Below are 23,244 nucleotides of genomic sequence, written 5' to 3'. Positions count from 1 at the left end.
CTTAGCGCTTAGCGCTTAGAAATCGCTCCTGGCTTGGCGGGACCCTATGGGATGCCAAGGGATTGAACTGCAGTCTGTCCTAGGCTAGTGCTTGCCAGGCAGACGCCTTACCTCTAGCGCCACCACTCCAGCCCCCCTTCCAGTTTTGTCATTAATGTACATCGGGACTACATTGATTCTTCCTATCTGTCCCATCAGCTGGAAATCTTCCACTTGGTGATGTATCGGAACTACCAGCGGAAGAATGACATGGATGAGCCACCACCTCTGGACTACGGGTCTGGAGAAGATGACGGGAAAAGCGACAAGCGCAAGGTGAAAGATCCACACTACGCAGAGATGGAGGAGAAATACTATCGCTTTGGCATCAAGCCAGAATGGATGACTGTCCACCGTATCATCAACCACAGGTGAGTCTTTGGATCAGTGGGAAGATCTACCTGGTGTGTGCCACAGTTATTTTTGTAAACTGTATTCCCAATCTGTTGATTGACTGAATTGATCAAACCAGAGACTCTGTTGCTGCAGCCCCAGACTTTCTAACCTTGTTTCCTCAATGGGGTTTTCCTCCTGTTTTTTCTTTTACTACTTCTGTGACCTCTCTCCTTGATTTTGCACAGGCATTTGTGCAAAAAATATTTGTACTCATAATCTTTTCTTGGTATTTTCTTCCCAAAGGACCCATATTTACACAAATTCCTCTCTTTTTGGATATCCAGCACATACCCCAAAACTGACATTTTATTAGCTCAGGAAAGTGAGGAGATAGTCTATATTGCACTTTCAACCAACTAATCGGCATCTTCCAGAATAGCAAATCAAATTTTCATACTATTTTCATACTTTCAAAAAGTAGATGATTGGTAAATTATTATTATTTATTATTATTATTATTAGCTATGTTGGTTTTATAAATGATTATTCTAACCTCCCAAGTATCTGGCACCAACTCATATATGTCTGTTCCCTATTGAATCAATATAGTTAAATAGACTTTTTTTCTTTTTTCTTTTTTTTTGGGGGGGGGCCCACACCCGGTGGTGCTCAGGGGTTACTCCTGGCTGTCTCCTCAGAAGTAGCTCCTGGCAGGCATGGGGGACCATATGGGACACCGGGATTCGAACCAACCACCTTTGGTCCTGGATCGGCTGCTTGCAAGGCAAACGCTGCTGTGCTCTCTCTCCAGGCCCAGACTTTTATTCTTGTTTGTTCTTTTCCAACATACCTTTTTTGTCACTGCTTCTAGAAGAAGCATCTCTAGTAGGTGGTTCTGAGGATCAAGACCAGGGGCCTCAAACTCAATTTACCTGGGGGCCGCAGGAGGCAAAGTCGGGGTGATCCTTGAGTGCAAAGTCAGTAGTAAGCCTTGAACACTGGGGTGTGTGACCCAAACAAAAAAACAAAACAAAACAAAAAAAAGATTCCTCTAGGGCAGGGCCACAAAATGTTGTACGGAGGGCTGTTTGTGGCCCGCGGGCCACAAGTTTGAGACACAAAAGCAGAACATGATTTTCCCAGACCAGTATTTTTGTGTTTCTTTCTTTATTGTACATATTAACTGCTTGACTTAAGGCAATATATTTAGTTTTTCTATTTCATTATTGCTTTCCCCAGGAGTACATGAGTTCCATAAAAATAGGATAACTTTTTTGTTTTGTTCGCTGCTGAATCATCAGTACTTGGAACATAAGTGCAAATCAAATAGTGACTACACAAAAATATAATGTTGAGTTTCTAGGATAGTAAGATCCTTAAAAAGTTAGGATAATTGGGGGCTGGAGCGATAGCACAGCAGTAAGGTGTTTGCCTTGCACGCGGCCAACACAGGACGGATGGTGGTTTGAATCCTGGCATCACATATGGTCCTCTGAACCTGCCAGGAGTGAATTCTGAGTGAAGAGCCAGAAGTGAGCCTGAGTGCCACTGGAAGTGACCTAAAAACAAAAACAAAAAAAGTTAGAATAGTTGAAAAAGCATTGCAGTCATTCCTAACCCTTCCAGTGACCCAGCACTGAAGATTATGTGATAAAAACCATGATCTACTTGGAATTATATATATTTATCCTTTATATAGGATCCATATTATTATTATTATTATTATTATTATTATTATTTTGGTTTTTGGGTCACACTGGCAGCGCTCAGGGGTTCCTCCTGGCTCTATGCTCAGAAATTGCTCCTGGCAGGCTCTGGGGACCAAATGCCTTACCTCCTACTATCTCTCCAGCCCCCATATTATTTTTGCCCTGCTTTTCTTTCTGCCCCACAGTGTGGATAAAAAAGGGAATTACCACTATCTAGTAAAATGGAGGGACTTACCATATGACCAGTCTACGTGGGAGGAAGATGAAATGAACATCCCTGAATATGAAGACCATAAACAGAGCTACTGGAGACACCGGTGAGAGACCTGGGGCATACTTTAGAGCAGTGTTTCTCGATCCTTTTACCTACTATGGTTCCCTTTTTAACCTTGTTTCCTTCCTGTAGAAAGGAGTTTGCTCTACTGGTTGGCTTCCTAGTCTCATGCCATGCCACCCCCGCCCCATTTACATGATTTTCATCTGTGGCCATTTGGAATATGCTGGGGGATACAGGTCTCCTGCTGAAAAACTCTGGGCAAGAAGGCATGAAAGATAAATCCTCAGCATGAAGTGAGGTTCAGTAGGGATAGAACTTATCTAGAATTAAGGACAGTGGGATCCTGCTCTGGGTTGTTTGATGTAAGGGGTGGTAAAAGAGGCAGTATGAGTAAGAGAAATAAGATCTCACCTGACTAGTGGGGTACGGGGACACTCAGGAATGGATAGTGTTGGTTTTCTAAGGTAACCAAGGTTAATGTAAAGTTGGGAGGAAAACAACTGAAAGAAAATTAAGAGTGTGAAAAGTGGAAGGTAGATCTGGAGTGGGTGAAAACAGTGGGTACCAGAGTATCAAGGACCAGTTTTCACTCAGACCAACTCTTCTCACAGAGAATTAATTATGGGGGAGGACCCTATTCAACCCCGCAAGTATAAAAAGAAGAAGAAGGAACTTCAATGTGATGGGCCTCCAACTTCTCCTACCAATGATGTAAGTTCTCTCACTTTCTTCTGTTTCTGGAGCCCTACTCATTAGAGCTTTCCTGGATGACTGCTGACAGAAATTTGAGAGTTTTAACAGCCTTTTGAGTAGCTCCAGTTCTTTTCCTTCAATGGTCAGACTGGCCCCAACAATGACTAAGAGTTTTGACAGGGTGGTGATAGAACTGCTAGAGATGTGCTCCTCTACCAGATATCCTTTCCTATAGCATTGTTGGATACATACATACATACATACATACATATATATATATATATATATATGTATGTATATATATACACATATATATACATATATATTAATATATGTGTGTATTAGATAATATATAACATACGTAATATAAAAGATATTATAAACTATATACATGTGTTTGTTTGTTTTCTTGGGTGGGGATGTCTAAGAGGGAGTTTGTCTCACGCCTAGACCTAACTGTGCTCAGGGATTACTCCTGGCTCTATGCCCAGAGGTCACTTACGACAGTCCTTGGGGAACTACTTGTCTGTCACACTGAGGGACCAAACTAGGTTGGCCACATGCAAGGCAACTGTCTTACCCTCTATCTTTCTGGCCGTGTGTGTGTGTGTGTGTGTGTGTGTGTGTGTGTGTGTGTGTGTGTGTGTGTGTATGAGACACCCAGCAGTGCTCAGGGGCTCCTCCTGGCTCTATGCTCAGAAATCGCCCCTGGCAGGCTCAGGGGACCATATGAGATGCCGGGACTCAAACCACAGTCCTTCTGCATGCAAAGCAAATACCCTACCGCTGTGCTATCTCTCCAGTCTCTGGCCCTATATATATTTAAAATATAATTTTCTATTATTTTAAGCAGTAGGGAATGAAGTTAGAACATTCAGTAAGTTGGGGCCAGAGTGATAGAACAGCAGTAGGCCGTTTGCCTTGCACACTGCCTACCCTGGACAGATCCAGTTTGATCCCCAGCATCCTATATAGTCTCCCGAGCCTGCCAGAAGTGATTTCTGAGTGCAGAGCCAGAAGTAACCCCTGAGTGCTGCCAGGTGTGCCTCCCCACCAATAAAAAGAAAAACATTCATAAGTTTGGGCCACAGAAGAGGAACTTCTGATCCATATCATGATGAATTCTATCTACCAGTGCCATGGGGGGATGGGGAGAGAAGACCTAAGCCATAGTAGCAGCTGGCTATTTCCTTGAGCTTTCTGAATTTTTGACTCTACAGCCTACAGTGAAATATGAGACCCAGCCTCGCTTTATCACAGCCACTGGAGGCACTTTGCACATGTACCAGCTGGAAGGGTTGAACTGGTTACGCTTCTCATGGGCTCAGGGCACTGACACCATCCTGGCTGATGAAATGGGGCTCGGCAAGACCATACAAACCATCGTCTTCCTCTACTCTCTCTATAAGGAGGTACTGAGTTCTAGGGCCCCTGAGGGGGGACAGCCTGAGATGGGGAAGATGGGAATGGAGGAAGAGGGGCTTTTGGGTGGTAGAAGATAGGAACCATAATTGTGAGCCTAAATTAATGTCCCCCTTCTCTTAATTCCCAGGGCCACACCAAGGGTCCTTTCCTGGTGAGTGCACCACTCTCTACTATCATTAATTGGGAACGGGAATTCCAGATGTGGGCACCCAAGTTCTATGTGGTGACATACACTGGTGACAAGGACAGCCGGGCCATCATTCGTGAGAATGAGTTTTCTTTCGAAGACAATGCTATAAAAGGTGGCAAGAAAGCTTTTAAGATGAAGGTAGGTTTCTTTATTTGATATCTTCTAAAACCTTTGAGTCTATAATTTTTTTTCGATACTTAGAATTTCAGTTTCTTCATTCACTACTCAGAACTGTGTCTCTTTTCTCCACCATTTGCACTCCAGTGCTGGAGATAGATGTAGCAGGTACTGCAATGTGAACACATGAACCATTTCATGTTGCACTTGTGATAGAAATTTTGGGGCCATGTTTAACTTGGAAGCAAAGTTAAAGAACAGAATAACTGACTTTCTTTGGGGGTCATTGTCAGGGCAGGGCATTTGGGTAAAGAACAGGGGTTCGGGGTATAGGCGTTTGATGTCGGGTAGCAGCCAATGGACAGTGGTTGTATTGGCAGAGGGAGGCACAGGTGAAATTTCATGTTCTCCTGACATCGTATGAGCTGATCACCATCGATCAGGCTGCTCTTGGCTCCATCCGCTGGGCCTGCCTCGTGGTGGATGAGGCCCATCGGCTCAAGAACAACCAGTCTAAGGTGAGTAGACTATCCAGACCTCAGAAGCATACTCTGTGGAACCCTGTTTGCCCTGGTCCTAAACAATGAATGCTGGGGGAATTGGGAGGCAGGATGCTTTGGAACCTCTGGGCAGACACTCAGGTTGCAAGAGGAAGAGGGTTGGAGCCTCTGACCCTGGAGAAACTGACAGATGGAGGCTAGAAAAGACAGTACTGCAGATCAAGCACTTTGCACTGATTGGCCTTTCTCTTGCCTTGCTTGCCCCACTTTATAGTTTTTCAGGGTTCTCAACGGCTACAAGATAGATCACAAATTGCTGCTGACAGGGACTCCATTACAGAATAATCTGGAGGAGCTCTTCCATCTACTGAACTTCCTCACCCCAGAGAGGTTTAAGTAAGTGGTTCATTAAGGGTCGTCTATATTGATGAAAGGCAAAAGGGCTGAGAAAAAAGTGGGTAACAAATTAATCTGAAGTGAAAACTTAGAGTCTTAGGTCCAGGAACAAAATCCCGACAGACTGTTTATTTTCTATTTCATTCCTACTAGCAACCTAGAGGGCTTCCTAGAGGAGTTTGCTGACATATCCAAGGAGGACCAGATTAAGAAATTGCATGATTTGCTGGGCCCACATATGCTGCGGAGACTTAAGGCCGACGTGTTTAAGAATATGCCGGCCAAAACAGAGCTCATAGTTCGAGTGGAGCTGAGCCCCATGCAGAAGTAAGAAAGAACAAGGCAGACTACCTAGCTGGGAGCTGTGGATTTGGTAGCAAATTTAGAAGAGTTGCAGTATTATAATTACTTCCTTGACTTCCTATGTCTCTTCTATGCCTCTGCTGTGGTCTTCAGAAAATACTACAAATATATCCTGACCCGAAACTTTGAGGCGTTGAATTCACGAGGCGGTGGAAACCAAGTGTCGTTGCTTAACATCATGATGGACCTTAAGAAGTGCTGCAACCACCCATACCTCTTTCCAGTGGCTGCTATGGTAGATACAAAGAACTAGGAACTGATGAAATGTCTAGCTCATCGAAAACTGGGGATGTTAAGCACAAGGGTGGAGATGGGTTGAGGTCAGGCACTGGATTTGGGAAAGGAGCAAGAATCTCAAAGACCTGGAGCCTGGATTTGGGTTTCCGGCTTCCTAGGCATATGAAGTGTACACTCCTCTTTTTCCCTTTAGGAGTCCCCAAAACTCCCCAGTGGGGCTTATGAGGGTGGAGCACTAATTAAGGCATCTGGGAAACTCATGCTGCTGCAGAAAATGTTACGGAAGCTGAAGGAGCAAGGACACAGAGTGCTCATTTTCTCACAGGTGACCCAACCCTGAAGTTCTTTTTAACATTGTCAGCCTAGTCCTTTACCCTTCTATGAGTGTCATGCTATGAGAAACTGGGATGTAATACCCCTAAGAATTCATTATATGGGGCAGGAGAGATAGCATGGAGGTAGGGTGTTTGCCTTGCATGCAGAAGGATGATAGTTTGAATCCCAGCATCCCATATGGTCTCCGAGCCTGCCAGGAGCGATTTCTGAGCGTAGAGCCAGGAGGAACCCCTGAGCGCTGCTGGGTGTGGACTCCCCCCAAAAAAATTAACCAAACAAAAAAAAACAAAAGAATTCATTATATAACTCTTTCATCTTGACCTCTGGGCCTGGTTCTTTTTATTTAGTTTTTTCTTTGAATATCTAAAGTAGTACTTGGGGGCTTCCAAGTAGACCAGTGCTTGGGAAGCCATGTGGTACCAGTGATCAGACTCAAACCTGGGGTAAGAACATGAAAGGTCTGCTTCCAAAGTCCTGTACAAGATCTCCAGACCTGATCTGGGTTCTAATTTAAGACTTTTGAACTTGTGGTCCAACTTTTAAGCTGGCTGGAGAGAAGGGCAAAGGCAAACTCCCTGATTGACCAAGGTGGTATCTGGGCCTATACCAGTTTCTTAGTCTTACTGATAATGGGCTGGGATGGAGCACAGACCCTTTGGAAACGATTATGGATGATAGCCATGAGTCTGCTATCAGGAAACCTCACATATAATTAAACAGTTTGTGGAACAATGGTAGTAGGTATTAAATTTTTCTATTCTTGGGGAACAAAGGGTTCAGTAGTATATGGGTGCATATGTGAAGTAAAAATAATCTTACTGAGGGAACGTGCTAATTTTAAGGCAAACAGGATTCTCCAGAGAGAGAGAGAGAGAGAGAGAGAGAGAGAGAGAGAGAGAGAGAGTCATATAAAATAAGGAAAGAAAGATATACTTCATGCTGGTATATGGGTGACTTAGTAGATTTTAAGTAGATGGATTGGCATTAGATCTTAAAATAGTTTCAGGATAATATCAAGATGTTTGGAGATCATAATTTCAATGATTAATAAGAATTAGTACAAATTATTTTGGGGCCTCCCAAGTAGTACTCAAGAGTTCTAGGATCCACTTCTAATAGTACTCCTTCCACCAAGCCATCTGGGTTCAGTGTTTGGGACTGTGGGCCACCAAGGCAGCCCTGGCAGTACTTAGAGTCTATCACTCTATACCTGCTGGGTTAAACCCAGCAGTTCTGGGTGGGGCCATGTTGTGCAAAGGGTTGAACTTGGATTCTTTCTACACAATGCATATACCTCTGACCACAAAACATTTCCTACCCTTATAAAAATATTTTTGGAAAAGGGGGAATGTTTAGACTATACTTCAGCAATGCTCAGAGACTGTACTCTACTTACAGCTCGGGGATTGCTCCAGGTAGTGCTCTGGATCATGTAGTATCAGATGGCACACCTGGGTCTCATACAGGCAAAACATTACACTCACCCTTCGTTGCTTTGGCTTTGGTTTTGTTTTTTGGGGGTTACACCCAGCAGTGCTTAGGGGTTACTCCTGGTCTGTACTCCTGGAAGTGCTGGGGAACCATACAGGATGTGAGGGATTGAAACTGGGTCAGCTGCATAGCAGGCAAGCAGCATACCTTCTGTATTATCTCTCTAGCCCCTATGCACTAACTCTTGGAGCTGTTTCCCTAGACCCTAAATTTTTGTTATTGTTTATTTTGTTTCCTCATTTGTTTGTTTTTTCTTACTCAGTGGTGTTCAGGGATTACTTCTTGTTCTGTACTCAGAGTTCGCTCCTGAAAGGCCCGGGGAACCATTTGTGGTGCAGGAATCAAACCTGGTTTCCAGCATGCAAGACAAGCACCTTGTCTGTTCAGTTTTTGCAGGAACAGTTTTAGGCTGCACACAAAAGTGCTCAGGGCTTTCTGGCTCTTATCCTGTAGTCAGGGATCAGTTCTCCTGGGACCTATGTGGTTTCAGGGTTTGAACCTGGGGTGACCACATGCAAGGCAATATATATTCCCACTATACTCTCTCTCTGGCTTCTAAAGATATTTTTGTTTTGTTTTGTTTCGGGGCCATACCTGGTTGTGCATAGGGCTGACTCCTGGCTTCGTGCTCAGGTATCATTCCTGGCATGCTTAGGAGACCATACATGCACAGGAGAGACCATATGTGTAAGGCAAACACCCTCCCTGCTGTATTATCGCTCCATCCCCTACAATTTTTTTTTTGGTATTTTTTGGGCCACACCCGTTTGATACTCAGGGGTTACTCCGGGCTAAGCACTCAGAAATTGCCCCTGGCTTGGGGGAACCATATGGGACGCCGGGGGCTCGAACCTCGTTCCTTCCTTGACTAGCGCTTGCAAGGCAGACACCTTACCTCTAGCGCCACCTCGCCGGCCTCTCCTACAAATTTTTTAAATAAAATTTTTGTATGATTTTTCTGGAGATTTATAGGAGGATGTGAAGTTTTTTTCTTTATTTTTTTTCTTTTTCACACCCAGCAGTGCTCAGGGGCTACTCCTGACTCTGTGCCAATGAGTTCTTCTTGGCAATAATAGGGGACAGTGTAGTGCCAAGGGTCAAACCTGTACATCCCATGGGCAAAGCATGCATACTAGCCCTTTAAGCCATATTAAGAGAAATACCTTAAATCAAGAGTGGAATGAGGAGGCACTGGGGGCGGGATGGTAGAACACAAGGTCAAGAGTATTAAAGTAAGGTGTTGAGTTAATGTAAAGAAATCGAAGAGAAAGAATTCATTCTGCTAGCTCATTACTCTGACTCCCTTTTCTCTTGTTTTAGATGACCAAAATGTTAGACTTGTTAGAAGATTTCTTAGACTACGAGGGCTACAAATATGAACGAATCGATGGTGGCATCACTGGTGCCCTGAGACAGGAAGCCATTGATCGGTTCAATGGTGAGAAAGGAGAAGGACTGAGTCCCTGTTGGGTGGGAGAAGCATGAGAAAATCTATACCTGTGTCCCCAGGATGGGAAAGGGGGGCTGGCCTGGGAGGAAACTGACCCCCTGGGCTTTTTAGTTGGGGATATGGTTGTTTATAGTCTAGGAGCAGGAAGACAATAGTGCTGTGTGCAAGAAAACCTGATCCAATTCTCACCTCCTAGCTCCTGGGGCCCAACAATTCTGCTTCCTTCTCTCCACCCGAGCTGGGGGCCTGGGCATCAACCTGGCCACTGCTGACACTGTCATCATCTTCGATTCCGACTGGAACCCCCATAATGATATTCAGGTGGGACATTGCCTCTTGGAGCCTCTTAGCTAACCATGTAGTAAGGATACATGTGTTCATGGAAGGGGGTGCCAACTTTTCTGGGCTCAAAAATACACCTTTTTTTGGGGGGGTAGAGATGCTTCTTGACAGACTTCTTTGCTGGGCTTGTGGAGAGCATCTTCCCTGCTAGTCCCTTGGCCGTTGCTACTGTCTCCTACCTCTACAGGCCTTTAGTCGTGCTCATCGAATTGGTCAGGCCAACAAGGTGATGATTTACCGCTTTGTGACTCGGGCATCCGTAGAAGAGCGAATCACCCAGGTGGCCAAGAGAAAGATGATGTTGACACATTTGGTGGTGCGGCCGGGGCTGGGCTCCAAGGCGGGCTCCATGTCCAAACAGGAACTGGATGACATTCTCAAATTTGGCACTGAGGAATTGTTTAAGGATGAAAATGAGGGTGAGACTCTTTCGAAAATCTTCCTGAACATTGCTTTCCCTCCTACGAGCACTTATTTTTATGAAACCCCCTGAATAATAAATGTCTGTGCTGTTCTTTGAGCAACATATCTCAACCAGGGACCATGTTGGTCCCCCAGAATATCTGAAGGGGCACAGGTGGAAATTGCACAAATGGGAGCAAACAGCATGACTGGAGGGCCTGCAAGGTCAAGACAGGTGCCACAAGAAGGAAACAAGTCAGAAGAGGGCCATGTTTGGAAAAGGTTGAGAAACACTATGGAGTTCTAGAAATCACCTTCTAGAACTCCAGTGGAACAAAAGGGCTTTCTGCTGACTTTTCTCAAGTTCTGCCTGAGGTTCTGGTTAGAAATGAGTCTTCTCTTATGGCCTGTCTCTACCAGGGGATAATAAGGAAGAGGACAGCAGTGTCATTCACTATGACAACGAGGCCATTGCTCGGCTGTTGGACCGGAACCAGGATGCCACTGAAGATACTGATGTGCAGAACATGAATGAATATCTCAGCTCGTTCAAGGTGGCACAGTACGTGGTACGAGAAGAAGACAAGGTGAGAGGCTGAGGCCGGGCTTTCTATAAGTGCCTTTTACTGAACATCAAAATAGGAGTATATGCCTTTGCTGTTTTTCTTATGTGATCTCATATCTTAGTGTTCAGGAAAGAGCAATAGGGGATCTCAAAAACTTCTTGAGGGGCTAGCCAGAGCAGTAGTACAGAGGGTTTCGCATTTGCCTTAAACATGGCTGACCTGTGTCCTAGCATGAGCACCCGATATGGACCCCTGAACAGAGAGCCAGGAGCAAGCCCTGAGCACTGCCAATTATTGTGCTGCCCGCCCCCACAGTCCCCTGCAAAAATCCTCAAACTAATAGGTAAAACCAGACTTTGGAAAAATATTTAGTTAGGCACAGAAAAAGCAATAAGCATGGAAGGCTAACTTCTGAATCAGCAGGAGGGACAGAGGCAGAGGCAAAGGGGCATTAGAGAAACAGGATTTTTTTGTGTTTTTGTTTTTGGGCCACACCTGGCGATGCTCAGGGGTTACTCCTGGCTCTCTGCTCAGAAATAGCTCCTGGCAGGCACGGGGGACTATATGGGATGCTGGGATTCGAACCACCATTGGTCCTGGGTCAGCACTTGCAAGGCAAACATGCTACCGCTGTGCTATCTCTCTGGCCCCTAGAGAAGCGTTTTAGAAAAGAGGAAAACGTGAAGGAAGAAATGTATTTGCACATGCAAAGTAAGGAAATGTAATGTCCAAAAAATGTTGCGCAGTGTTGAGGCTGGAGCAATAGCGCAGCGGTAAGGTGTTTGCCTTGCATTCAGCTGACCCGGGACAGATGTTGGTTCTATTCCCGGTGTCCCATTCATATGGTCTCCCAAGCCAGGAGCAATTTCTGGTTTTTTCTTTTTCTTTTTTTTTTCCTTTGGGTTTTTGGGCCACACCCAGTGAGGCTCAGGATTTACTCCTGGCTATGCGCTCAGAAATTGCTCCTGGCTTGGGGGGGACCATATGGGATGCTGAGGGAACGAACCGCAGTTCGTCCTAGGTTAGCATGTGCAAGGCAAATGCCCTACCACTTGCACCTGGCCCCTAGGAGTGATTTCTGAGTGCATAGCCAGGAGTAACCCCTGAGCGTCACCGGGTGTGGCCCCACCCCCCAAAAAAAGATTATGCAGTGTTGAGATTTCAGAATAATGAGACTTCTGGGTTTGAGGCAGAAGAAGGGATTTTTGTTAGTAGAAAGTCTGGGCGGACTGAGAGTCAGCTGTGCTTATTCTGTTGCTTTTCAGATTGAAGAAATTGAACGAGAGATCATCAAGCAGGAGGAGAATGTGGATCCCGACTACTGGGAGAAACTGCTGAGGCATCATTATGAGCAACAGCAGGAAGACCTCGCCCGAAATCTTGGCAAAGGCAAGAGGGTTCGCAAGCAAGTCAACTACAATGATGCTGCTCAGGAAGACCAAGGTAAGGAGACCACTCCTTGGGAGGAGGAGCGCGTGTAGAAGAGAGGCTTGTAGGCTGGGAACCTGAAGGGGGAAAAGCGGTTTAGAGGGCAGGCCTTCCCTGCTAAGGGGAAAGATTGTTGTGGCAGGCAGTGTCAGCTTGTTGATGCAGAAGGACTGTGTACATACCCAGGGATCCTGGCTTAGTATGCAAGTGTCAGAGGGTGACCAGAGACAAGGAAGGTGGGAAGTAGATAATGAGTCAGGCTCTGTGACCCCAAGATCAAATGATAGGCAATCATCCAGCATTCCAGGGAGGGTGAAAACCAGACAAAAGGTGCGGTCATCTCTGAGGGGCCGCATGCAGGCAGGAAGGGCCCCATCATGGGCTCACTTAGCATCCGAGGAGTCATCACTTACTGTGAGCCCTTTCCCTCATAGATAACCAGTCAGACTACTCAGTGGGCTCCGAGGAGGAGGATGAAGACTTTGATGAACGTCCGGAAGGTGGCATCTGTTTTCCCTACCTTCTACCACAGCGCTTCTGGGCCGGTGATTCAATTCGAGGGCCTGAGGATGCAATGCTGCTCAGACCCGATAGTGCCAGGGATTTTCCAGGCCACCCCAGTGGTGCTCAGTTGCCTCTAAGGCTGGACCTGATGATGCATGGGGGGCCAGGCCATGTGATGCTGGGGTTGAACTGGGGCCAGCCCCATTCAAAGAATGCACCTTAGCCCCGGTACATTGCTCCAGTTTTACCAACGTCCTTTAAGGGCTTACTGCTTTTATACAAATAAGTGGTTTTCTATAGCTAAACTTTAGGGAGCAGATAAGAAAAAAAGAAATGCCTACAATCTGTCCACTGTTAAAGTTACTTATTTTTTGTTCTTATTTTGTTTTTGTTTTTTTTTGTGCCACACTCAGCAGTACTCGGGGGGCCACTCTTGGCTCTGTGCTTGGAGGTTGATTCTGGCAATGCTCAGCAGATCATAGTGTGTGCCTGGGATTAATCCTGGGCCTCCAGCATGCCAAGCTTACATACAAGTACTTTAACAATAGCTCCTGCACCCTGTTGAATTTGAAGTTTTTAGTCATGCAAACTTACATGCCTGGATGAAAGAGCAAGAAAAGTTATATAATTTTATGGTCCCACCAGAATTCTTGATGAGTCCTTTAATCTGATTTAATTATTTAGAGCTCCTCCGTTAGTATTGCTGATAGTGCTTGAGAGAAAATTTGGACAACAAACATTCCGTGTGTCCTCTTATCTTGTGGGAAGGGGGTGCTGAGTAAAGCTGAAGGATATTTCCATCTTTGGGGTGAGTTTACTAACCAGAGTGGCACTCCTCAGGGCGTCGCCAGTCAAAGAGGCAGCTCCGGAATGAAAAGGATAAGCCACTGCCTCCACTACTGGCTCGAGTTGGGGGCAATATTGAGGTGAGAGCTGAACCCCAGTCCCGCCTGGAGAGAGTGAAGTCCAGGTGGCTGAAAGCTGAGGCTAAATCTATGAGGGTTGAAAGGACCAAGAGCTAAGCTCCTAGAGACTCATCTTCCTTTCCCTCTCTGCCTTCATCCTAGGTGTTGGGATTCAACACGCGTCAAAGGAAGGCCTTCCTCAATGCCGTGATGCGCTGGGGTATGCCACCACAGGACGCCTTCACCACTCAGTGGCTAGTGCGGGACTTGAGGGGCAAAACTGAAAAGGAGTTCAAGTGAGTGTGGGTGATGCAAGGCCAAGTTGGGTGAGCGACTAAGACCTTGGGTATTACTTTTTCCTCTTGGCCACCATATGATGTAACCTTACTCAACTGATCATCATGCTCCCAGCCATTGGATGGCTCGATTTCCTGGGGGGTGGGCTCAGCCCGCTCCACCTCCCCTCAGACGAGCCTAGAGCAAAGAGGCTGGGCTTTCTGCCAAATGGGAGAGGTTGTTAAGAAAGAAGCCTCACCTGGGCTATCCCTGCCATACATTTACCTGGTCATGATTACCGGGCAGAGGAGCTGATGAAAAGGATGAAAATATGACTGATGGGGCCTAGGAACAAAGTACCAAAGCCAAAGAGATGGTGGAATACAAAGAGAAACCAATCAGGGAGGTAAGATTTGGAGGACTAGGGGCCGGTGAGGTGTCTGCCTTGCAAGCGCTAGCCAAGGAAGGACCTCAGTTTGATCCCCCGGCATCCCATATGATCCCCCCAAGCCTGGGGCAATTTCTGAGTGTTTAGCCAGGAGTAACCCCTAAGCATCAAACAGGTGTGGCCCCCCCCCAAAAAAAAAAAAAGATTTGGAGGACTGATAATTTGAGTTTGAGAGAAGGGATGAGTCGTATAGACTCCCTGAGTGCTCAAAGGTAAAGTAATCCCCATTGTGCCCACTCCCCTGATTGTCTTGTGATCTTCCTAAAACTCTTCTAACCCAGTTCCCATTCTGTGCTCCTCAGGGCCTATGTGTCTCTGTTCATGCGCCATCTCTGTGAGCCTGGGGCAGATGGCTCTGAAACCTTTGCCGATGGAGTTCCTCGAGAGGGACTAAGTCGTCAGCAAGTGTTGACTCGAATTGGAGTCATGTCTCTCGTCAAGAAGAAGGTATCATTCTTGGGCCTGGAGAGATAGCACTGTGGCGTTTGCCTTGCAAGCAGCCAATCCAGGACCAAAGGTGATTGGTTCGAATCCCGGTGTCCCATATGGTCCCCTGTGCCTGCCAGGAGCTATTTCTGAGCAGACAGCCAGGAGTCACCCCTGAGCAATGCTGGGTGTGGCCCAAAAACAAAACAAAACAAAACAAAAAAAAAAAGAAGGTATCATTCTTGCCCTCACCCAGAGAATTAGGTTGCCTGTTCTGTCTTTTGGATGTTCTTGTATCTCTGAATTCTGAACTCAGACTACTATAAAATGAAATAGGAACTGGAGCCTCCTGTGTGCCCAGTGTCTGTTGCTGATCCTTCTCCCAACAATTTCCCTCCCTGCCTCAGGTACAGGAGTTTGAGCACATCAATGGGCGTTGGTCCATGCCTGAGCTGATGCCTGACCCCAGTGCTGACTCTAAGCGCTCCTCGAGAGCCTCCTCTCCTACCAAAACATCTCCCACCACACCAGAGGCTTCTGCTGCAAACAGTCCTTGTACCTCTAAGCCTGGTAATTGGGTCACGATGGCGGGGCAGAGATGGGACCAGAGTCTACCAACTAGAGGGGGAAATGATCCAATTCTAGATTGAATTATGGAATAATTCAATAAATAATTCCAGTCAGTACAGTGGATAGGATTCTTGCCTTGCATGTGGCTGACTCAAGTTCGATCCCCAGCATCCCACTGGTACCCCCATCCTTCAAGGAGTGATTCTATTTTTTGTTTGTTTTGGGGTCACACCCTGCAGCGCTCAGGGGTTACTCCTGGCTCTATGCTCAGAAGTTGCTCCTGGCAGGGTTGGGGGACCATATGGGATGCTGGGATTCGAACCACCGCCCTTCTGCACGCAAGGCAAACGCCTTACCTCCATGCTATCTCTCCGGCCCCAGAGTGATTCTTGAGTACAGAGCCAGAACTGCTGGAAATGACCCCCAAACGTACACACAAAAAAGGGTCAGGTTGGGGAAGATTTTATTTCTTCACTCTGTCTTTCCTCTCAGCTACTCCAGCTCCAATTGAGAAAGGAGATGGCATAAGGACATCACTTGAGAAGGACGAAGTAGAAAACCAGGAGGAAAAACCAGAGAAGAATAGCAAAATTGGGGAGAAGATGGAGACAGAGGTAAATGGCAACCACTAGCTTCTCGGAGGGAAAGGAAAGGGTATAGGGAGCAGGTATGCTTGGGGGCCCTCCATTTCTTCTTCACTCTGTTGTCTTCTTCCAGGCTGAGGCCCCCAGCCCAGCTCCATCGCTTGGGGAGCGATTGGAACCAAGGAAGATTCCTCAAGAGGATGAGGTGCCAGGGTTACCTGGAGAGATGGAGCCTGAACTTGGGTACCGGGGGGACAGAGAAAAATCAGGTGGGTGCATGGCCTCAGGGGTGATGAGGGCTTAGACTTTGGAGTTTCCTCTTCTGGGGTCAGGGGATGAGGGTGACATTTTCCCTTCCCTGTCCCTTATTACCCCTCCCACAGCTTCAGAGTCGACACCAAGAGCAAGGGGGGAGGAGAAGACGTTGGATGGACAGGAACACAGGGAGAGGCCGGAGGGGGAAACGGGGGATTTGGGCAAGAGAGGTAATGGGTGGAAGGACTGGATACCTGACAACCTGAGGGAATTGGGAGGTGGAGACTGGGGGACCAAATGCCTGGATCCTGCCTGGGTGGGGAGCTGTTCCAAGGGCCAGTACAGTTCAGGAAGTGGCAGTGGGACCTGGGAGATGACTGTCAAAGACTATGAGAGCTGTCCTGTCTGTCCTAGCAGAAGATATCAAAGGGGACAGGGACCTTCGATCTGGGCCTCTTCGCGATGAGCCTCGGTCCAATGGGAGACGGGACGAAAAGTCAGAAAAGCCTCGTTTCATGTTCAATATTGCAGATGGTGGTTTCACAGGTGCGAGATCTCATTATCATCTTTCTTTACTGGTATTTGCTAATTCTCATAGTTTTTTTTTTTGTTTTTGTTTTTGTTTTTTGTTTTTGGGTCACACCTGGCAGCACTCAGGGGTTACTCCTGGCTCTACGCTCAGAAATCGCTCCTGGCAGGCTCGGGGGACCATTTGGGATGCCGGGATTTGAACCATCGTCCTTCTGCATGCAAGGCAAACGCCTTACCTTCATGCTACTCTCGGGCCCCTAATTCTCATAGATTTATTATTTTGTCTTAGGTCTTCTTCTGCCTTTAATTCCAAGTAACTTCTAATGAATGGTGCATGCTGTCTCTGATCTTTTGCTGAGGCCTCTTTAAGTATTCTGATTCTAAATTTAATTTCACCTTTATTCTTCATCCTAATTTGTTCCTTCTTTGTAAGTAATTTTACTCTGTTGTTTTGGTTTGGTGTTTATGTTTTGGGCCATGCCCGGCATGTTCAAGGGTTACTCCTAGCTTCACACTCCTTGCTCTTGCATTTGCATGGCAAACATCCTACCTGCTGTGCTATGGCTCTTGCCCACTAATTTTACTCTTAATGCATAACCTAGCCTTTAGTTATTCATTTTATGAAGGCCTTAGTTTCTCTACCACGATTTAGTTCCCTCAGCTAAACCTTTCTTGGGTTGAATGTGATTAGCAAACTCTTGATGGCTTCTCTGCCTACCATCCTCTTTTCAGAGCTTCACACTCTGTGGCAGAATGAAGAACGGGCAGCTATTTCCTCTGGGAAACTTAATGAAATCTGGCACCGAAGACATGATTATTGGCTTCTGGCTGGGATTGTCCTGTATCCTTGGATGCAAGATTGGGGGTGGGAGTGGGGCATACTGGGGATGGGAGGAAAAGAGTCTGGAGAGAGGGCAACTACCAGTCTACACGCAGGGGAAGAGGATAGTGCCTACTTGTGGTTCCTGGTTTTGGTGGGGGTTATCCTCCACCAGTGATTCTGCTGGCTACTAGGGCTACCCCCAACTATACTAGGAATGCAGTGTGGTGCTGGACATGGAACTCATTGGCCTGCTACTGTGTGTTCTGGTTCTTGGAGCTATTATCCCATCCCCTGTTTCACACTTTGGAGAAATCAGGTCAAAATACAGAAGAGTTAATGGTTCCAGCTTAGCCCTGGATATTCCTTGATGATCTCCTTGTGCATCTGCAGCCATGGCTATGCACGGTGGCAGGACATCCAGAACGATGCCCAGTTCGCCATTATCAATGAGCCATTTAAAACGGAAGCCAATAAAGGGAACTTTCTGGAGATGAAAAATAAGTTTCTGGCCCGGAGATTCAAGGTGAGAATGATGGAGGAAAGGAATATTATTGGAGGTCAGAAGTCAAATCAGATCTTGTTGGCATCTAGGGAAAGTTAATACTTCCACAGTGGAGGTGAGGGTTGAGACCAAGATGGGAGCTTTGCTTTGTTTTTGGTACTATGACCTGGGTTGGGTTTGATGCTGGGCTTGTTGCAGCTGTGGTATGGTGCTGGGACTGGAAACCAGCAGTGAGGATGGCAGTATAGTATTCCATAATTGTATGTGATCTCCCTGCCCATTCTACTCCTGCTGGCAGCTCTCTGCATTCACCCCTCTGCATTCATACCCCTCTGCATTCACCCCTCTGCATTCACCCTCTCTGCATTCACCCTCTCTGCATTCATGCCCTCAGCTCCTGGAGCAGGCGCTGGTGATCGAGGAGCAGCTGAGGCGGGCAGCCTACCTGAACCTGTCGCAGGAGCCGGCACACCCCGCCATGGCCCTCCATGCCCGCTTCGCCGAGGCCGAGTGCCTGGCTGAGAGCCACCAGCACCTCTCCAAGGAGTCGCTGGCGGGGAACAAGCCGGCCAACGCTGTCCTGCACAAGGGTAAGGGCCGCGGCGGCCCCGCGCGGGGGAGGGCCCACAACGCTGCGTAAGTCTTCACCCCGCACCCCTCAAAAATCTTCCCACCCCTGTGACCCCCTTACCCGTTGAACCGACCCCTCTGACCTCTAACCCTACCTCTAGCATCTGGCATTCATTTGGTTGTTAGCTTCTAGGACTTGGGCCACCAATCCTCATCTACTCCAATCAGCTTCACATTTACATTTTGAGGGATCTGTCCCCAAACTTTTTAGGCTGCCATGGACCCTCCATTGGGTAGAATGTTAACACCGAATCACGTGCCTGCCATATTGCTAATAGTACTCTTTGGGATCTGACCTATATGTAGCCCACAGAAGTCTTTACCTCCAATCCACAAATTACATTCCCTTACATTCTCAGTCACCTCCTGAGCCAGTAACTACCTCCATCACATGCTCTGAATCTATTCCATGAAATTTCCCTTTGACCTTCAACCCTTCCTCCCACACCTTCTTTCCCTGTTGTTAATAGATCGAACCGCAAAGTCCTCTAACAAACTAATCCTACCTAATGTAGCGACTAATGCTTAGACACTTTGATCCCTGTTGTAAATGCTTGTACTTATAATGCCAACCTCCTAACCCCCTCCCTTAGATATTAATATCTTAATTCTTTAGATCTTTGACACCACTCACCACCTCCCATACCCCTTGAATATTTCCTCCCCATTGTCCCCAACCCCCAAACCTCAATCTTCCAGTATGGGATGTTCTGACGACTCCCTGCCCCCATGTTTTCCAATGTCCTCCCATTTCCCTTTTCTCCACATTCCTTTTTCTTTCTGTCTGTCTTCTGTGGCATTCTGGCCTCTTTGCTTCTATACCTGACACTTCTTTCACCCTTTTTCTGAATTGCTCTTTTTTCTGTCTTTCTCTATCATTTTCTTGGTCTCTGGCTCTTTGACACATATTCTCTCTCCTCTTCTATCTCTATCTGATTCCGCATCTCTCTTCCTGGCTCCATCTCTCCCTTTCCATCTTTCTCTCGCCCTTCTTTCTCTGTGGCCCGGGCCCCAGTTCTGAACCAGCTGGAGGAGTTGCTGAGCGACATGAAGGCAGACGTGACCCGCCTGCCAGCCACGCTGTCCCGAATACCCCCCATCGCAGCCCGCCTTCAGATGTCCGAGCGCAGCATTCTCAGCCGGCTGGCCAGCAAGGGCACGGAGCCTCACCCCACACCGGTAACCCTCTTTCCCCCTAACTCATTTTCCCTGTTGGAACTCCTACACACATACAGACACGTCCGTCCGTCAGAAACCTATACAATATGGAAAACAACTTGCGCAAACACATCACGCTTGAGTCTCTCCCTTGCCTGTATGTTGCCTTCCCTCGGTAGTTCTGAAGTTCACCCCAAGTCTCCCATACAGCTTCTTTCTCTCTCAGGGCTTAGAGATCCTCTGATTTCTACTTGCTTTTCTATTTCAGGCCTTTCCCCCAGGTCCCTACGCCACACCTCCGGGGTACGGGGCAGTCTTCAGTGCCGCGTCCGTAGGGGCTCTGGCCGCCGCAGGCGCCAACTACAGCCAGATGCCGGCCGGGTCCTTCATAACAGGTCAGCTGGTCGCTTCCTGCCCCTTAATCTCTCATTCCTCCTTTTCCAAGCTTCATCCGTGCTCAGTTCCCTTTTTTCTGCTGTTCTGTTTTAGCCCTTCACCATTCCTTAGAAGTAGATTGTGTTTTGTGAGAAGGATTTGTCCTGGGCTTTGTTCCTTCCATCCCACTCATCCCCCTTTTTCCTTGTCTTTTAAGTATTTGGGCCACATCTGGGAAGTGCATGGTGGCTATTCTGGCTAGGTATTTGGATCATTTCTGGTCGCCCTCAGAGTATGTGGTACCAGGTTCATTGAATCTGGGACTTTCACATTCAAAGCATGTGAGCTAGCTCTCTGATTCTTCCAATTCATTTAATTCCATTTCCATTCCTGTCATTAGAAATCTCATTGAAGGGGCCCAAACGATAGCACAGCGGGTAGGGCATTTGCCTTCCATGCAGCCAACCTGGGTTCGATTCCTGGCATCCCATATGATCCCTCAAGCCTGCCAGGAGTGATTTTTGAGCGCAGAACCAGGAGTAACCCCTGAGCGATGCCAGGTGTGACCCAAAACAAAAACAAAAAGAGAGAAATCTCATTCAGAGGGGTTGGAGAGAGCACAGCTGTAGGAAGTTTGCCTACCCGGGACGGACCCTGGTTCGATTCCCAGCATCCATATGGTCCCCAAATCTACCAGGGGTGATTTCTGAGCACAGAGCCAGGAGTAACCCCTGAGCGCCACTGGGTTGACCCCTCAAAAAAACAAACAAAAAATGTTATTCAAAGCGCCATTGATTCGGCTAGTATTGCATACTCAATTCTCCATTATCTGGCTTTTTCCAGGAAAATCAGAATGGGAGAGAAAATAGTGAAATTTGGAATATGTGACGCTCGGGTGGGTAATGGGTCTCAGGGAGAGGATTTCAGTTTCTGGCTTCTCTCACATACTCCGGAAAATTGGAAGCAGCATGAAGTGGCAATAAGAGTGTTCTATTGTCAGGAAGCAATCTTTGGGACTGAAGTAGGATTGATCCTGCCTTCCTCCCTTCCTCCACAGCCGCCACCAACGGCCCTCCAGTGCTGGTGAAGAAGGAGAAGGAAATGCTGGGGGCACTGGTGTCAGACGGGCTGGATCGGAAGGAACCCCGAACCGGGGAAGTAATCTGTATCGACGACTGACTGGATCCCAGGCCTGCCTATCATCCAGGCCCCGGCCCCGAGGCCGACCCTCAGCTCAGGCGCTGCTGCCTGCTGCCAATCCTCCACCTTCCCCGCCCCTGGAGCCATCACTGGGTTAGGAGCCCTTTCCCCCTCTACAACTCTTCTCGTCAAGAAGGGCCTGTTGTGTCTGTCTACTCCCCTGCACCTTTCCTACCACACGTTGAAGACGGTGTGGGTGAGGTCAGGTCCGGATGGAGAAGCGGTTAGCAGGGCCTTCCAAGTCCTTTGTCCCCTGCTGCCAAACATACACAGCTTACTGATATGTGGTTGTGGGGAGGAAACAGGTGAAGCCTTCCCAGTCTTTATTCCTGCAGTGTAAGTTTTATCTCCTGCCAAAGTGGGGTACTGGTCTTCAGAAACTTTGGTGGGGAAAAGAACTTTGAAAAGAGGAGGGGACCATAGAAAGGAATGACAATGAGTCCTGGGAGGGGGAGGCAGGGTAGAGGAGGGGTGGCTGCATGTTTCTTCCCCTTCCGCTCCCCTATGGAGGGTGGAGCAGCTACTAGGGAGGGAGTCGTTTGCTGTTTAGCCTGAGAATAAAGGCGCCATTCACTGGCTGTTACCGTCTGCGTACTGGCATCTTGTGTTGAGAATCTTACCCTCCCTCCCAGGGGGAAACAAGGATGATCCCCATCCCCACCCCACCCCGAATCCTCTAAAGGATTTGTCCTAGGAACCTAGGGAACCTAGAGTGAGTGGGAGGGAATAACAGGCCAGTTGTGGACTCCCCAAGTTCTGGTGCTCAGGTTCTTGGCGTACTTCTGTCTTCCATTCTGAAGCCAGGATAAGGACTGAATTTGAGTGGGTCAGGCAGGGAGCCTCGGAGGGGGACTACATTGTCTTTGGGACCAGAGCAGGATAGTGGAGGGCAGACTGGAGAAACCAGGAGAGTGGCAGTTTGCATGGCGAACCCCCCACTTCCTCTTCGCTGCCCCTTCACTTTCTTGCTGCCCCTCCCAGTCTCTACACCCATTCCTGGTCTGTCCCAATCCCCTCTTCTGTATCAGGTTTATTGGTTGTACATATAAATTATACTTTCCTTTCTGTGTGTTCTGTTGTTTTTGAGTAGGGGAGTTCTTATTTGGGAGGAGGGATAAGAAAGGGTGTTGCTGTCATTTCATAGTATCCATCTTTTTCTCTCTTTAAATCTCGTGACTTTTCCTTTTTCTTATTTTTATTTCTTGTGCCAACTACTAATCCTCCAAGGCTTTGCCCGACCAGTGTCAAGAGGTCAGTGTAGAGAAGGCGGGTAAGCAATGGGATTCCTAGCATGACCCATGGTTGAAATCAGAGACACAGCCAGGCTTACTGAAAAAGAAGTGAAGTGGGAGGGATAATTGGTGATGAGATTCAGAACTGCTTTCTTTTTATCCTTTTGGTCATCCTTTCAACCTGCAAATTGTTCAATCCTCTGAAGAGTCAGTAGAGGTCACTGTTGCCCCAGAGGTTTGGTTCCATGAATGCTGGATGCAGGCCTTTTCTTTTTTTTTTTTTTTTTTTACTCAAGGTAGCCGGCTATTGGCCTGCACAAGCTAGCTGCCAGAGTTTTGAAGTGTCAGACACTTCCTTGAGATTTACTGCTCATAAGCTAAGCCTTATTGAGGAAAGACACCAAATATCAGACACATATTAAAAAAAGAAATTAAAAAAATTTATTGAATAAATACTGTACATTAACAATGGCCCAAGAAATCGCAGCCATTCATCATCGTTCCCATACACTTTAATGAGGAATATGT

The 23,244-nt window shown here is 47.2% G+C and overlaps 1 protein-coding gene and 1 non-coding gene across 2 annotated transcripts in view; both read left to right on the top strand.

The window, feature by feature from the left end:
• CHD3 (chromodomain helicase DNA binding protein 3) overlaps nt 1-22,549 on the top strand; it is a 36,256-nt gene extending 13,707 nt beyond the window's left edge. Inside the window, exons 13-42 of the mRNA XM_049766118.1 lie at nt 199-410; nt 2,270-2,401; nt 2,973-3,072; nt 4,275-4,466; nt 4,607-4,807; nt 5,167-5,304; nt 5,561-5,682; nt 5,836-6,009; nt 6,139-6,280; nt 6,476-6,607; nt 9,430-9,547; nt 9,756-9,880; nt 10,089-10,320; nt 10,724-10,890; nt 12,135-12,312; nt 12,732-12,797; nt 13,642-13,727; nt 13,869-14,002; nt 14,733-14,877; nt 15,264-15,426; nt 15,919-16,040; nt 16,144-16,279; nt 16,394-16,495; nt 16,683-16,811; nt 17,529-17,637; nt 18,010-18,142; nt 18,516-18,757; nt 19,767-19,930; nt 20,178-20,304; nt 21,342-22,549. Of these exons, the coding sequence (XP_049622075.1) occupies nt 199-410; nt 2,270-2,401; nt 2,973-3,072; nt 4,275-4,466; nt 4,607-4,807; nt 5,167-5,304; nt 5,561-5,682; nt 5,836-6,009; nt 6,139-6,280; nt 6,476-6,607; nt 9,430-9,547; nt 9,756-9,880; nt 10,089-10,320; nt 10,724-10,890; nt 12,135-12,312; nt 12,732-12,797; nt 13,642-13,727; nt 13,869-14,002; nt 14,733-14,877; nt 15,264-15,426; nt 15,919-16,040; nt 16,144-16,279; nt 16,394-16,495; nt 16,683-16,811; nt 17,529-17,637; nt 18,010-18,142; nt 18,516-18,757; nt 19,767-19,930; nt 20,178-20,304; nt 21,342-21,582 (4,464 nt within the window). The 3' untranslated portion in view covers nt 21,583-22,549. The remainder of the gene's footprint in view (nt 1-198; nt 411-2,269; nt 2,402-2,972; nt 3,073-4,274; nt 4,467-4,606; nt 4,808-5,166; nt 5,305-5,560; nt 5,683-5,835; nt 6,010-6,138; nt 6,281-6,475; nt 6,608-9,429; nt 9,548-9,755; nt 9,881-10,088; nt 10,321-10,723; nt 10,891-12,134; nt 12,313-12,731; nt 12,798-13,641; nt 13,728-13,868; nt 14,003-14,732; nt 14,878-15,263; nt 15,427-15,918; nt 16,041-16,143; nt 16,280-16,393; nt 16,496-16,682; nt 16,812-17,528; nt 17,638-18,009; nt 18,143-18,515; nt 18,758-19,766; nt 19,931-20,177; nt 20,305-21,341) is intronic.
• LOC125998501 (small Cajal body-specific RNA 21) lies at nt 14,126-14,265 on the top strand. The gene has a single exon (XR_007492055.1). It is a non-coding gene; the product is annotated as a small Cajal body-specific RNA 21 (non-coding RNA).
• Nucleotides 22,550-23,244: the final 695 nt, after the last annotated feature.

This window comes from Suncus etruscus, chromosome 20, assembly GCF_024139225.1.
Source record: "Suncus etruscus isolate mSunEtr1 chromosome 20, mSunEtr1.pri.cur, whole genome shotgun sequence".
NCBI lineage: Eukaryota > Metazoa > Chordata > Mammalia > Eulipotyphla > Soricidae > Suncus > Suncus etruscus.
This window is presented reverse-complemented; position numbering and strand designations above follow the sequence as displayed.